Raw genomic sequence first — 16,793 nt, 5'->3', positions numbered from 1 at the left:
ACAACCATTTACTTTAAATACATGCCTGGACAGTATAGTTCACATCCATAACTGAACTAATTCTCCATTGTTCGTTTCTAAAAAGTAGCCTCCATCAAATATTTGAGCAATCCTTTCGCATAGTCATTTCTCTATTTTGTTAGACTTTGTGCTCCAGCCTTGATCTGCTCAAATTTTTTTTTAAAGAGTACAGAGAGCTACCTTAGTTGTCCAAAACACATTCTGGAATTCGACAAGGGTGCTATCAGCCTTTGAGCAGTTGCAATTGAGCAGCACAGTGATTAGCACTGCTGTTTCATAGTGCCAGGGATCTGGGTTCAATTCTGGCCTCGGGTCACCGTCTGTGTGGAGTTCTCATGGACTCATGTCCGCGTGGGTTTCCTCCCATACTCCAAAGATATGCAGATTAGGTTGACTGGCCATCCTAAATTGACCCTGGTGTCAAGTGGATTTGCAGTGTAAATATGTGGGGTTATGGGAATAGGACCTGGGTGGGATTGTGGTCAGTGCAGACTCGATGGTTGAATGGCCTCTTTCTGCACTGTAGGGATTCTATGATTCTAAGCTGCACAACCTGTACTGGATTGTATATCCCTGTCTCAGGGTGGATCATTTTCAGTCTAATGTAATCCTTTCTTTTATATCTGGCTTCACGCTGAGCTCCCGCTAAGTTTAGAAGTGGCTGAATCTTTGTTAAGGCCCTGTATATGCATGGAAAAATGTGATAATTCAAGAGCACCTAGGAATGCTGGCAAGCTCCAACAGCTTCATTATCAGATGCCTTTCAGCTCTTTAAATGACTTAGGAAATGTGATGTTACAGTTTTAAGGCAGGATTGTTTCCTTATTATTAATTCTATTATCTGTGACACCAATATTTTCACTTATATGGATTTTCAGCTGCACTTTGGTCACTGCACCATAGAAAGCATCCTTTCTGGATGTATCACAACTTGATACGGTTCCTGCTTTTACCAAGGCCACATGAAACCATGAGGAGTTGTGAACGCAGCCCAGTTTATCATGCAAGCCCAGCCACCTATCCAATGATTCTGTCTACACTTCCTGCTCCCTCGGAAAAGCAGCCAGCATAATCAAGGATCCCACACACCCAGACATGCTCTCTTCCATCTCCTTCTGTCAGGGGAAAGAGAGTACAAAAGTCTGAGGACACGTACCAACCCACTTAAGAACAGCTTCTTCCCTGCTCCAATAAGACTCTTGAATGGACCTACCTCATATTAAGTTGATCTTTGTCTCCACCCAGCAATGACTAAACTACATTCTACATCCCCTTCACTCCTCCTCTATGAACGGGATGCTTTGTCTGCAGAGCGCGCAAAAAACAATTGTTTTCACTGTACATCAATACACTGGACAATAATAAAATCAAATCACTGTGATATGGCTACAGTTAAAATACAGAAATGTTAAATTGAGGTATAGCTCTTTGCTCCATGGCTTCCTCCAAGTCTTGAAAAGGAATTTACAATAATCATTGATCAAGCTCTTCTAATGTCTCCAATGTATTACGAAAGAGTCAACAGGGCACTTAAGCAATTTTATTCCATTTGCTCTTGGCTGGGTGACTAGCCTGCTCAAATGTCACAAGCTTATCAGTAGCAGAAAATTACACCTTAGATATTTCTTCCCAAGCAGAAGCGATTACAAACAGGTTTCAAGTTTAAATTATTTCTCCACTCAGTGGCGAGGGACAAGAAAACATCAACTGCATATTCTGTCAAAACAATCTTAGTGAATTAATACTGAAGGGACGGATCAGGTGTCAAGTAGAAGATAGTAAACACAGACTGTGATCGAGGGGTAATCCTCAGTTTTAGACAGCTTGTCAAATAGACAGAATAAAGTTTGAAAAGGAATTGCTTGCCCAGCCAACATAGGCCATATTTAGTTGCATGGCTAGGGACAAGTTACAAGTAAATGTAAAAGGAAAAGGCTAGTGGGTTAACACTACTTACTGTGTACGTCCTTGGGTTAATCTTCACTCCAGCTTTGGCACCTCCAAATGGCACATCTGGAACACATACAAAGAGCAGAAAATCAAAAATCAGGACATCTTTACTGAGAAGAAAGATGTTTCTGGCTTGAATACATTGCAGTAGGGACAGATCAATGCATTTTGTGAATCTGTTATACAAACACTCGACCCCAACCCCCACCTCTTCCCCTGCCCCTCTCTTCCTCTCTCTCCTTCGCCCTCCCCCCCCCCAATCCTCCCACCAACCCTTCTATCCCTCCCTCCATCTCCAGCCTCAAACCCTCAATCCGTTCTCACCCACCTGCCCTCCCTTTCACATCTTTCAAACATAAGGAGCCTGTGACTACATTATGGCATTTTTCCCACACCAACGAAGATGATTCTACCCTGATGAAAGAGGAAGTAATTAAAAGACTAATTCAGTTTAAAATTGATAAGTTGGTGGAATTAGATAGAAAATCAGCACTTAAGTTGATTAGGCATGAGGACTGGGTGACATGCATCCAAAGATACGGAGTGATGTGAAAATAGAAGTAAGACTGAAGTGAGCGGGGCAGCACAGTGTTAGCACTGCTGCCACTCAGTGCCACAAATCTGGGTTCGATTCCTGGCTTGGGCCAGTGTGTGTGTGGAGTTTGTATCTTCTCCCCATGTCTGTGTGGGTTTCCTTCCACAGTCCAAAAGACATGCTGGTTAGGTACAATTGGCCATGCTAAATTCTCCCTCACTGTACCCAAACAGGCACCAGAGTGTGGCGACTAGGGGATTTTCACTGTAACTTCATTGCTGTGTTAATGTAAGCCTTACTTGTGATACTAATAAATAAACTTTAAAATTGTGGAGACACCAGGCATAATCATTCAATCTTCCTTTGACTCAAAAGGTGGTGCCAGAGAACTGGAGAATCATGAATGTTTCATTTGCCCCCCAGCCACACACACACACACAGGTGTAAAGATAAGCCCAGCAACTACAGGCCAATCAGATTAGCTTCAGTGGTGTAGAAACTTCTAGAAAAATTAACCCAAGTTAAAATTAACAAAGTTTTAGCTTATTTCTTTGTGTCACAAGTGGGCTTACATTAACAATGCAACAAAGTTACTGTTACAAGGAAAAATTAGGTTGATTAAGACAAGTTGGCAAGGATTTCTTAAGAGAAACTTGTGGTTGACTAATTTTTGAGCTTTTTGACAAGATGACAGTGAGTGTTGATGAGGGCCATGCTGTTCATGTCGTGTACATGGGCATCAAGAAGGCATTTCACATCGTACCACACGATAAACTTATGAAGAAAGTTATATGGAAAAGGGAAAGCATCAGCATGGATACTAAATTGGCTGATTGACAGGAACAGAAAGTAATAAACATTTTTTGGGCTGGATGAAGGTATTGTTGTCCCCTAATGGCCCTTACTCTGCCTGCTACACGTTAATGGCCTAGACACGAGTACATTTGAAAATTTGCAGATAATGTGACATTTGGAAACATTGTGAACCAAGGAGGATAGAGAGAACTTCAAAAGGGCATAGAAAAGTTGGTAGAATGGCTGGATAGGTGGAAGACAGATGTCAAGTAATTCAGTTTAGTAGGAAGAACCTGGAGAGGCAACATAGGGTATAACTCTAAAGGGGATGCAGGAGCAAAGGGACCTGGATCATATTAAAAAGGTGCCAGGGTAGGTTGAGAGAGTAGTTAATAAAGCACACAGCATCCAAGGCTTTATTAATTAGGGACCTAGAGTTCAAGAACAAAGATGTTAAATTTATACAAGACAATAGTTCAGACTCATTTAGAGCAGTGTGTCCAGTTCTGGGTGCTGCACTTTGGGAAAGATATGGATTCATCGGACAGGGGTGCAGAAAAGATTCAAGGGACTGATCAAGTGATCAGGAATTTCAATTATGAAGATAGATTGGAGAAGTTTGGGCAGCACAGTGGTTAGCACCGCTGCCTCACAGCACCAGGGACAGGAGTTCAATTCCAGTCTCAGGTCACTGCGTGTGGAATCTGCACATTCTCCCTGTGTCTGCCTGGGTTTCCTCCGGGTGCTCTGGTTTCCTCCCACAGTCCAAAAATGTGCAGGTTAGGTTGATTGGCCAAGTTAATTTGCCCATTAGTGTCAGGGTGACTAGCAGGGTAAATACATGGAGTTGCAAGGTTAAGGCTTGGGTGGGATTGTTGTCGGTGCAGACTTGATGGGCCGAATGGCTTCATTCTGCACCATAGGAATTCTATGATTGGAAGTTAGGAGCGTCTTCCTTGCAGAAGAGAAGGTTGAGAGGAGATTTGATAGAGGTATTCAAAAATCAACAATCTACTCAAAAATTCAATCTACTCAGAGCAGCAAAACATAGAATCAGTAAGTTGATCTCAGTACTTACCAACCACCGCACATTTGTAAGTCATCAGGGAGGCCAGAGCTTTCACTTCATCTACACAGACATCCATGCTGTAACGGATCCCTGTAATTAGGCACAGAAACTCAAATTACCAAAGTATGATCATAGCAGCACACAGGAAGCCAGAACACACCAATGACTACATGCATACTGATCTTTTGTTATGACCATCCTTAGGAATATTTAAAATTGTATCGCTGAGAACTTTCTGAATTGCCTGTTATAGAGGCAACCAATTGTCTGAAATCATCACACTTCCTAACTCTCCACCTCCCTCCATGGGGAAGAATGAAATTTGAATAATTCTCAACATTTGGGTTATAATTAGTAAACATAACATTTTAAAACCTCAGTTATGAAATTTCATAAATTCCCTCTCTCATTCCCATAAAAATACATAATGACTGAACAAGTGCAATCCCAGGTCAGGTGAGTAACAAAAAGAAACACGGTTTGTACTGTTGCTCAACTCAAGAAATCAGGCCTTTTCATTTCCAATTTTCATTAGCGGCATACTTTTTTTAGTCAGAATAATGAGATATAATTGCATTTGAGGAAAAAGACCACTAGTGGGTGCATGGGTGAATGTGAGGCTTCAAGGATTCACTAGGAAAAAAGTACTCAACTTGTGAACAATGCCTGACAAATTGCATTTCCAGATATTATTCCTTGTTATATCCTGTTGTTTTAACAATATTCCTCATTCCTGGAGTCATTCCTCTGAATCTTTTCTGTACTCTCTCCTATGACTTCACGCCTTTCCTAAAGTGCAGCACCGCAGAACAGTACACAATGCTCTAGCAGAGGTTAGGCTGGAGCTAGAAGGGGCTAAATACAAAATCCACATTCTGGGTCAAAGACAATGGAGGTTCCTTTGCAAACTACTTTGTTATAGCCATTACTTTGGTGTCAAATTGAGAACAGAATCAAATTAATACTTGCACACTCTTAGAACTCTGCAAAATGCATCATTTTTCATTTCCTTGTGTTAAATTCTATTCGCCACTGTTCTGCCCATTCTGATAGCCTTTGCTCTATTCCAGCCAATTGGCATCATCCTCAATCTATCACATCTCCAAAGTCAGTGTAACAGACAAACTTTGAAATTTTACTCACTATTCCAATTTCCAAGTCAATTTTCTAAGTTAAAAAGTGATCCCAGCACTCCACCCCCACTTCATGAGCCTTAAATTTTATTAACATTCATTGTGGTAATTTGACATGCTTTCTTAAAATCCATATAGACATCATTCAATGCATTCCCTTCAATATATGAGCATGCAAATTATGAGCAAGAGCAGGCCACTCCATAAAATCCTAGAAGGCAGCCACTTGGTCTATCGAATCGACACCAATCCTCCAATAGAGCATTTTACCTAGGCTCACACCCTTGCCCTATCTCCATAACCCCCATGCATTTACGATGGCTAATCCACCTTACCTACACACATTTGGACAATAAGAGCAATTTAGCATAGGCAATCCACCTAACTCTGGATTGTGGGATGAAACCAGCACACCAGGAGGAAACCCACAGAGACACAGGCAAACTTCACACAGACAGGCCAGAATCAAACCCAGGTCTCTGTCGTTGAGGCTACCACACCTCCCACATGGCCCCTCAAGCCTGCTCTGTCATTCAATAAGACCATGGCCAACCTTCTGTCATTTCAAAAAATTCAATGTTAGTCAAGCATACCCTTTTGCAAATCTTTGCTGCCTCTCCTTATTCAACTCAAACATCTTTGAGTCTCCAAGTAGCTGCTGATCCTTTTCCCTGATTATTGTTTCTACCCACCCAATAATGTTAAACCAATCAGCCTGTCGTCACGAAGACTGTCCTTACGCCCTTTCTTCAACAAAGGGTGTCACATTTGCCATTCGCCAATCCTGTGGCATCTCCACCATATCCAGGGAATGCTGGATGATTATGGAAAGCCCTCTTGCTATCTCCACCCACAACTCCCCTTCACAGTTTGGGATGCAAGCCATCCAGATAAGCTGACTTATCCAATCCAAGCATATCCAGCCTTCCCATGCGTCTGGCCTCAACTTTCATCTTCTCTAAGATAGCTGCTTCTGCTGGTATTTTGACAGCATGCTTTTCCTTAGTAAAGACTAACATTAGGTACCTAAGTATTTGACTGTTCCCTGTGTGTCTTTCATCGCACATCATCATATTTCAGTTTGCAACCTCTGCCCCCCCACCACACCAACCAGTACGCCAATCACACCTCTCACCACCCACTTATTGCTTACCTCATTAACTGCCATTTTATTCTCAGATTCTCTCTTTGCAACTCTTATTTTCTTTACTTCCTCTCTCAACATTTTGTATTTGGCCTTGTTCTCACTAAATCCTAAAACTGTTTAAGCCTACCGTGATTACCCTTATTAAATTTATTGACGCTTTGCAGAGTTATATTCTCCAAAAAGTTCTTGGAGCACAATCATGAGCGACATTGGTATTCTACACTGGTTGCAGTAACTGTGGAGGGGAGCAGGGAGATGAAGGGACAATAAGCAATTGCATTCCAGAAACTGAGTGGATTGCCTCAGAAACACCAAATATTTTACAGCATCACAGTGTCTTAGAACTGGTTTTGTTTGGAGTACGCTCAATGCTTAAAACGGGAGTACTACTTCGAGCATTTAGAATAATATAAACACTATACACAAGCTCTGAATTCTGCACCAATCAGTTTACTAGTATTCAATCAACCTTCAGCAAATATTGCTTCAAACACAAATTAAAATTAAATTCTACATCTGAATAGAGGCACTTAGCAACAAAAACAACACTGAGCTGGAACAACCAAGCCCATAACATGCTAACCCGTGAGGCATGCTCAGGTGCTAATTCTGGAATCGCTGTTTTCAATTGAAATCAGCTCTTGTACAGCAAGCACGTTTCACTCTGATGAACCAGAGTTTGACACTGACTCAAGGTTAAAAACCTTCACGCAGAGACACATTTCGGAATTGAGGGGTGGTGTGAGAAGGGCCGTTTTAGTCATCAGTCCTTAGAAATTAAAAAGCTTAATAGGAATAAGGCAACCTACATGCAGAGTAATAGAATTCTGTTGATCTATATATATTTGAATTTGGTCCGGGGTGGGGGATCTTCCCATCCTGGCACGGGGCGCATCATGCAAAGGTACGTTGACCTCGGGCGGGATTTTCCAGTTTTGGGGCAAGCACGGCAGAAAAATTCTACCAAGGGTATTTTTCCTGGAGCCCTGGTTTTCCTGTTGTTCCTTCAGGGAAACACCTCCCTTGTAAATTGAAGCATCTCGGTCTGGCAACTATCTGCCTCATTTTTTGCAATCTGAAATGGGGACAACAGCCTTGTAACTGTAATTTTCGCTAGCTGGCCCTCATTTGATCTTAATTTATTTCAGAAAGAGCAGGATACACATTTAGGATAAATTAAACAGCAACCCAACACGCGAGTGGCTCCCAACAATAAACGTACACAAGCTTTTCTATTTACTCAAGATGGATGGCAAATAAAAAAGTCACACCTACTGCAATGTCCCTGAATATTAGCTTATTTATTGATTGGAGTATCTGATTACTTCAGATAGAATAACCTATCCCTGTGGAATTTTCTGCACTGTACGGAACAAGGTAAATGAGCTGGAAGCACACATTGTAATTGGAGGGTAGGATGTTGTAGGTATCAGAGACTGCAAGGCAATCAGAGGCGAGACCTGAATATCCAAGGATATGTGTCCTATTAAAAGGACAGGCAGATGGGTAGAGGAGGTGGGGTTGCCTTGTTAGTAAGGAACAAAATTAAATCATTAACAAGAAGTGATAATAGGGTCGGATGGCGTAGAATCTGTGTGGGTAGAGTTGAGGAATCGCAAAGGGAAAAAATGCCCTAATGGGAGTTATCCACAGGCCATCTAGCAGTAGTCAAGATGTTGGACAGAAAATAAATCAGGAGATGGAAAAGGCAAGCAAGAAAGACAATATTACAGTAATCATGGGGAATTTCAATATGCAGGTGCAATGGGAAAATCACGTTGGTAGCAGATCCCAAGATAAAGAATTTGTGGCATGTCTATGAGATGGTTTTTTTTGGAGCAGCTTGCGCTAGGGCCCAGTAGGAAACAGGCACTTCTGAATCTGGTGATCTGCAATGATGTTGGACTGGGCTAGGCACAGTAAGAAGTCTCACAACACCAGATTAAAGTCCAACAGGTTTATTTGGCAGCACAAGCTTTCGGAGCTTGTGCTGCCAAAATGTATATAGTGGTCCGAAAGCACAGAGTTGTGGTGCCATATGAACAGCTACATTTTGACCATTAAATAAAAAAAGCTTCAATTCCAAAGAATCAAGAAACTTTTTTGTTAACATTATACATACATCTCCTATTATAACTTAGGCAAATGCAGTCGTTATTGTTTAATATTAAAAATCTTTTAATAGAACTTATCTGAACACAGTAGGTCTGCAGATTGGGATGTCAGCAATGTGCCGCATCAAAGGGCCTTTATACCTACTATGACATTGGACCAATGCTGCAGGTGGGAGAGAGGGTTCTGCTGCAGTGTATAACCAAGCTAGGGTCATATTTGCTCACACGGTCAGCAGCGCATGCTGGCCACAAAATTTGGCCAAAAAGAGTTGGCAAAAGAATATAAATAGATTGAGAGAGTGAAAGATGGAGTACATGTTGGAAAATGCAATGTCATCTACTTAAGGTAGGAAAAATGGAAAACTCGCAGTACAGAAGGATCTGGATATCCTCATGTGAGGCACAAAATATTCGTATGCAGCTACAGAAATTATGAAGGCAAGACAAATGTTGCATTTATCACAAGGAGAATAAAAATAGTAAGTCCTGCTGCAGCCATAAGATAATGGTGAGAGCACACCTAGCGTTGTGCATTTACAAAAGATACATCCTTCATTAGAGCCAGTTAAGAGAAGGCTTCAGGTTGGTTCCTGGATTGAAGAGGTTATCTTAGAGGAAAAGTTGAGCAGGTTGTGCTTACTTTCATTGGAGTTAAGAAGGAGAGATCATTCATAACAAGAGATCGTATCAAAACATAAAACATGCTGAGGGCTTGACAGGATGGATGCTAAGATGATATATCCTCTCATGGGGGTAGTTACAGAACAAGGGATTGCCACCACTTAAGATGGAAGAGCACAAACTTCCTCTTTCAGAGGATGGTGAACCTTTGGAATTCTCTACCCCAGAGAGCTGTGGAAGTTGAGTCATTAATTATGTTCAAGGCCAAGATGGACAGATTGATGAACTGCAAGGAAGTTGAGGGTTAGGGGAAGCAGGCAAGACCAAGATCAAATCAGCCATGATCTTACTGAAGGGCAGTGCAGGTTTGAAGGACCGTATATAGCTTACTCCATTTTCTTACACAGGACATTCTGGGCTATTACACAACAACAGGACCATTTTCTGAGAGCCAACATGGTTTAAACTCCATTTGTAATGTGACAGAAAAGAATTAGGCCAAACACAAATAAACACAGACAAAGCCCTTCACATCATTGTGGTTCACAGCTCAAGACACATTGGCAGTGGTAACTGTTGTCACTTGTCGTTAGGTTAACTATTTTTTTCTGGCTTAAGGTGACCAAAGTTCTTAACCTGTTCGAACATCCCAATGATGCAACTAGAACAGTGCGGACTTGTTTGGACTTATTCTGCTGCTGAGGGGTCAGTTCCAGTTAGGATATCATATTTATCGTGGCAAGTGACCATAAAAAAATCTTGCATGTGCACGGTATCAAGGAAGGCTACGTATGAGAAATAGGTTTACTGAAAGTTGTTCCTCAACGCAAGACTAACTTTGTGTTAGAACTGTCGTACACCACAATGAATCTATCTTTTCATCGTAAGAGATCCTATCCATTTTGGTGGCGTCATCAACAAACTTGAAGATCGAGTTGGAGGGGAATTTGGCCACAGTCATAGGTGTATAAGTAAGGGCTGAGGACACAGCCTTGTGGGGCACTGGTGTTGAAGATAATCGTGGAGGTGTTGTTGACTTACTGATTGCAGTCTGAGGGTTCAGAAATCTAGGATCCAGTCGAAGAGTGGGGAGTCAAAGCCCAGGCCACGGAGTTGGAGGTAGGGATAATGTTGAAGGCTGAGCTATAGTCTATGAATAGGAGTCTGACATAGGTGCCTTTGTTATCTAGGTGTTCCAGGGTTGAGTGTAGGGCTAGGAAGATGGCAGCTGCTGTGGACCTGTTGCAGCAATAGGCAAACTGTAGTGGTTCCAGGAAATCTGGAAGGCTAAAATTGATTCATGCGATGACTAACCTTTCGAAGCTTTCATAACGATGGATGTCAGAGACACCAGGCAATAGTTATTAAGGCATACTGCCTGGTTTTTCTTTGGTACCAGATGATGGTCGTCTCCTTGAACCAGATAAGGACCTCTGATTGGTGTAGAGTGAGGTTAAAGATGTCTGCAAATATGACACAGGATGAGTGCTCTTGCGGTACCCCATCCGGGTCAGTCACTTTCTGTGGGTTGACTTTCAAGAAGCCCTAACACATCTGCGATGGTGATCTCGGATACGGGTTTGGCCGAGGCTTCTGGGGTGGAGGGTGTGCTCTTACTGACCTCTTGTTCAAAACTAGCATAGAACACGTTGAACTCATTAGGGAGGGGTGCATTGGTGCCGGTGATTTTACGTGCCTTCATCTTATAGCCTGTTGTGTCTTACCATTGTCAGTGGAGTCCATGTGGCAGCCATGATTATGATCAAATTGTCTGACTCAATGTTGAGTCCAGAATGTTTAATTGAATTATGAGGTACTATCATTCCAGCTTCTGTTGGTCTTCATTTGAACAGGATAAAAGGCAGAGGATAGGGGCAGAGAATTAAGATGGGCAAGAGATCAGATGCTCAAAAATCACACTCATGGATTGAGCGGAGATGGTTAGTAAAGTGGTCATGAAGTCTGAATTTAGACCCCCCATGTAAGGGAGACAGGACAAATAATATAGTAATTTGAACTGAAAAGACAAATAAATCATTTCACCTGGCAGGAGCGTTTGGGGCCTTTGACAGAGAGGAAAGACAAGATAAAAGAACACCTGATGTCTCTCCTGAGCTTGCATGGGTTAGTGTCATATCTTATCTGAGGAAGAGTGTTCGTGCTCTTGAGGGAGTGCAAAGAGGGTTTACCAGACTGATGAGATAGATTGAGTCAGTTAGGACTGTATTCAGTTGAGTTCAGAAGCATGAGGGAGATCTCATAAAAACCGATAGAATTCTAGCCAGGCCAGACAGGATAGAAGCAAGAAGGAAGTTCCCAATGGTATGGTGTCCAGAACCAGGGGTCATAGTCTGAGAATACGGTGTGGCGGTTTAGGACAGAGGTGAGAAGAAATTTCTTTATCCAGAGAACGGCAAGCCCATGGAATTCACTAGCACAGAAAGTAGCTGAGACTAAAACATTGAATGTTTTCAAAAAGCAGTTAGATATAGCACTTGGAGCGAAGGAGATAAAGGATATTGGGAGGAAAGCAGGATCAGGCTATTGAATTGGATGATCAGCCATCAATGAATGGATGAATGGTTCATCCACAGTAGGCTCAAAGGGCTGAATGACCTCCTCCTGCTCCTATTTTCTATCTCTATGTTTCATTATCATTGGAAGGAGTAACTAAAGAGAGGATCAGGGATTTTATGGACAGAATGATCCAGGTGGCATTTAACTTTTGAAAAGTTAATTTAGTTTTGTAACAGAAGCTGGAAAATGTTTTAATAAAAGTTTTGCTTCCTAGCCTTCCCTTCAAGTTTAGGCACTTTTCACTAAATTCATCCAAAGTTCTCACTATTACAGTAATATCAGCAGGTTTCTGCCTAGGGCACAGCTTCAAGTTCAAGACCCCATGTGGGGTCTTTGCCAACTAGAGACTCCATTCACGAATGACTACAAAGCATCTCTGCTGAGCATCACTTTCATTGGCACCATCATTTAAAAGCTTTTGTAGGTAAAAGACCAAGAACAAAATATTGGACTTTTACAAAAAGCATGTTTTTTTTAAATTCCCCACAGTATTAGAGATTCCTGATCAACGTCAAGCACCGCCAGAACAACGATCAAAAGAGGAAAACACCAAGCATCTTCATGTGAAAACAGTTATGAATCACCACCATCTCCCTTAGCCAGAAGCAGCTTTACTGGATCGCATCCAACATTCATATAAACAAGTCACTATTCCTTCCCTATTTTACATTCTTTTGACATTAGTGACTTTCTTCACATCTGGCAGTGAATAAAACGAAAAACAGTAGTTATTTTTTTCAGTAAGCATAACAACATCATCTTTTGCCTCTCCATTCTCAGTGTCCTGCTCCTTCTCCAGCAAAATTAAAATGTCTCTGCTCTGCCAAGGTAGGCAACTTGAGCAACTTTTACACATGTCCTCATTGAAAGGAATTTGAATCATAGAATCTATGTTTTATGAATTAGTACCCCTAGAATTCTACGAATTCTTCCTTTATAACCTGAAGATTTATGACACTGGTAACTGGCAGAACCAAGCATGTCAAGAAGATCAAGAGCAGAAGCCAGATAAGTAACGATCATGCTTGGAGAAAACTGGCCACCAAAATGTAGAGACTCCAACAAGGACCATCAGGGTAGCTATGTAGTCAGGTAAAAAGTGTTTGAAATTCTCCTTGTGGCTCAACGTGGATTGTTGTTGCAACATGAACACAGGGAATGAAATAATGGAAACAACTTAGTGCCAACTAGTTAAAGAATTTAAATCTATTTTTCCACCCTTCTGTTTATGGATGAGATCAAAGACATGCAGCAAAATGAGGCTGCCTGGCATAACTGCTAAATCATACTGGCTCAGTCTGGAAGCTTGCAGCAAACAATGGGGATTTTCACAGTAACTTCACTGCAGTGTTAATGTAAGCCACTTGTTCAATAAAAATAAACTTTAAATCTATATTTTGCAGCTGCTGTAAATCTGAAGTTAAAACTGAAAATATTGGAAATACTTCACAGAATCATGGAATCTCTACAGTGCAGAAGGAGACCATTCAGCCCATCAGGTCTGTGTCAACTCTACCACTCTATCCCTGTACCCAACGCATTTACCCTACCAACTCACCTAACCTGCACATCTTTGGACTGTGGGAGGGACCCGTAGCAAATCCACACACAGACACAGGGAGAGCATATAGGCTCCACACAGACAGTGACTCAAAGCCGGAATTGAACCCAGATCTCTCCTGCGGTGACCACTGTGCCACTGGCCACCCCTTAACATGTCAGGCGTCAGCTCAGCTCGACAGAAAAGCAGTCAATGTTTCAGGTTGATGTCTTCCATTAGAAATTTGTTCACTATTTGATAGCAATCAATCCCAGATGACCAAGCCGCACTGTGAGAGATTTGCTCCACATGGACAGAGTTGACAGAAGCTGTACTGAATAGTCTCAACAATTCAGCCATCTAACTACAGTGTAGTCATTAAACATGGCAAATAAAAAAAAATTTAAATGACTCTGGCTTCTCCTCTCAGGCAATGATCATCTCCAACAAGGGAGAATATAACCACCTCCCCTTGAGGCCCAATGGAATTACTGAATCACCATCCAGTTGGGTTAATGCTGACAGAATATTAACAAGTGCAAGTCAGTAGCTGAGTATTTTGTGATGAGTGACTCACCTGACTCCCCAAAGGATGGCCATGATTTTCTGGGTACAAGTTTAAAGTTTTAAAGTTTATTTATTAGTACTTGACACACCCCGCTGCCTGTTTGGACACACTGAGGCACGGTCAATGCACCTAACCAGCACATCTTTTGGGCTGTGGGAGGAAACTGGAGCCCCCAGAGGAAACCCATGCAGACATGGGGAGAACGTGCAGACAGGTGACCCAAGCCAGGAATTGAACCTAGGTCCCTGGTGCTGAGGCAGCATTGCTAACCAATGTGCCACCATGCTGCCCACAGGAGCGCAGTGAAAAGCTCCCCACTGGTCATGAATGAGTATAATTCTAACAACATTCAAGAAGTTCAACACCATTCATGCTATTTCCTAACTGGCATCTGTGATCTTGAACATGGACACCTTCTACAACTGCAATGTGTCTGCAGTATGCACCATCTACAAGATGCAATTTGCCATGGCTTTCTGACAGCTCGTCCTAAACCTGCAAAAACTACCATCTAGAAAAACAAGGTCAGAGGCTCATGGGGGCACCATCTTCTGCAATTTTACCACCAAGTCATACACCATCCCAACCTTTGGACATCTTGCCATTCCTTCATGGTCACTGGGTCAAAATCCTGAAAATCTCTGCTCAACTGCATTGAGGGAGGATATTCACCATGTGGACTACAGTGGTTCCAAGGCAGCAGCTCATCACCACCTCAGGGGCAATTAGAATACTGCCATGGCTAGTGACAATCACATCAATTAAAAAAAGGTGGCGTGTGTCGTGCGATCACTAACAGACTTAAGTGGAAAATCAATGATGTGATTGATCACATGACCAGAAGTTGTGGGTTTGGACCAAAGAGAGATGTGTAAAGGTACCACAGGACTATATTTGTGGTGTGCATGTGTGTTCCAGCTCAAGTTACAATTGCATAATGTTTGTACCCCTGTGATTTTTTACCTCAATAACAGTGAACAAATGTTTGGATTAATTACAAGGGCTTGACAGGCATTGTTCTGGGGCGGTACTGTTTTTCCTTAAATTAAGCAATAAAGAAATAAAGCAATAAAGAAAAATCCTGTTGTAATCACATTCCTATAACCATTACCATATCTCTGCAGTAATTGCAAAGCATTCTGTGGTGGTCTGAGGACAGCATTACTGATGTATGAGTCTCTCTCTCACTCTGAATACAAGGACAGTTTAAATCAACCAACTAAGTGAACTCTGCCATCACTTATAAAAATGGCCATATACCCAAAGAGACCACAAAACCATATTCCAGTAGAAGAGGGAAAAGGGTTTTATTCATGAAGAAAGCAATGGCCTAGTGGTATTATCGCTCAGCTACTAATCCAGAAGTTCAGCTAGTGTTCTAGGGACTTGGGTTCAAATCCCGCCACAGCAGATGGCGGAATTTGAATTCAATAAAAAAAAATCTGGACTTAAGAATCTACTGATGACCAAGAAACCATTGTTAGTTGTCGGAAAAAACCTACCTGGTTAGTCTGCCATCCTTACCTGGTCTGACCTACATGTGACTCCAGAGCCACAGTTGACTCTCAACTGCCTTGCAAGGGCAACTAGGGAAGAGCAACAGATGCTAACCAGCCAGCAACGCTCATGTCCCACGAATGAACAAAAAAATCCAATGCTACTCGCACTGAGGGAAGCATAGATTGTTGGTGTTTAGGAATAAGCACTTTTTTTCTTAAAGAGTCTCATTTTGTATGGAATGCCACTTCGTTTAGAGGTGCCAATTTATCAGAAATATTTAAGTTATGTGAATGAAACCAGTAGGTCAAAAAGAAACCACTTGATTCTCTCCCTTATCCTTCCACTGAAACACTTGAATTTATTGAATTGAGTGGGAACTTCAGTATTTGATATTTTATGAAATTATCATGCTGATTAGAAGTTGGGAATCGCTCCAGCAAGATCAAGATTGCCATTACTAATCTGTTCCAATGGGTTATTGCTCCAGAGTGCACATTGTCGATTTGTTAGATTACGGTATGTTGGTTAATGATAGAAAGTGATTTTTGAACTCTGACCACTCATTCATCTCTCACTACATGGCGCCATGTACCAATGTCCTTCACCTTTTGATCAGCTAGAGTTAATGAGCTTAGAAGCAGCATCCTTTATACAGGGTTTAAAAACAAAACTAGCAACATTCTTAAGGTTTAGCACCCCATTCTGAATCAGCAGTAACTCAGGTAACTGAGGTGTTGAAGGTAACAGTTTTACTTCAGTGTTGAGAAATATATTAAAAAGAGAAAGACTTGCACTTTTCATGGCTTCTGGGCATCTCAAAGTGCTTCTCAAGCAATTAAGTCAAAGAACAACCCAGCACGGGAAACAGGCCCTTCGGCCCAACAAGCCCGTGCCACCACACCACCCTACACCTATTCTACCCTGCGTGTCTACGAATAGAACCCCTGACTTAGCCAGATTCAGGGGAGAATAGTGTCAATTTGGTAAAACCAATCAGCCTAAGAGCACATCTTTGGGGTGTGGGAGGAAACCGGAGCGCCTGGAGGAAACCCACACATCCACAGGGAGAATGCACAAACTCCCACAGACACAGGCCCAAATCCATGTATCTGCACAGCTAGCAGTGCTAGTCACCGAGCTGTTGCGGCGCCCGTCTACCGGTCCAGGATCAAGCACACACACCGACACGAAGTACTAGGCCACTCCCGGAACCTCCAAGAGTA

General features: G+C 42.1%; 1 protein-coding gene across 1 annotated transcript in view; it reads right to left on the bottom strand.

Annotated features, from left to right (window-relative positions):
• The window catches only part of LOC145360538 (glutamate dehydrogenase, mitochondrial), a 94,620-nt gene that overhangs the window by 68,007 nt on the left and 9,820 nt on the right, over positions 1–16,793 (bottom strand). The window contains exons 2-3 of the mRNA XM_080215810.1: positions 4,380–4,460; positions 1,979–2,034 (exon numbers count right to left, since the gene is read on the bottom strand). Of these exons, the coding sequence (XP_080071936.1) occupies positions 1,979–2,034; positions 4,380–4,460 (137 nt within the window). The remainder of the gene's footprint in view (positions 1–1,978; positions 2,035–4,379; positions 4,461–16,793) is intronic.

This window comes from Carcharhinus amblyrhynchos, chromosome 31, assembly GCF_965287045.1.
Source record: "Carcharhinus amblyrhynchos chromosome 31, sCarAmb.v2.hapA, whole genome shotgun sequence".
NCBI lineage: Eukaryota > Metazoa > Chordata > Chondrichthyes > Carcharhiniformes > Carcharhinidae > Carcharhinus > Carcharhinus amblyrhynchos.
Note: the sequence above shows the minus strand (reverse complement) of the source record. Positions and strands in the feature narration are given on the sequence as shown.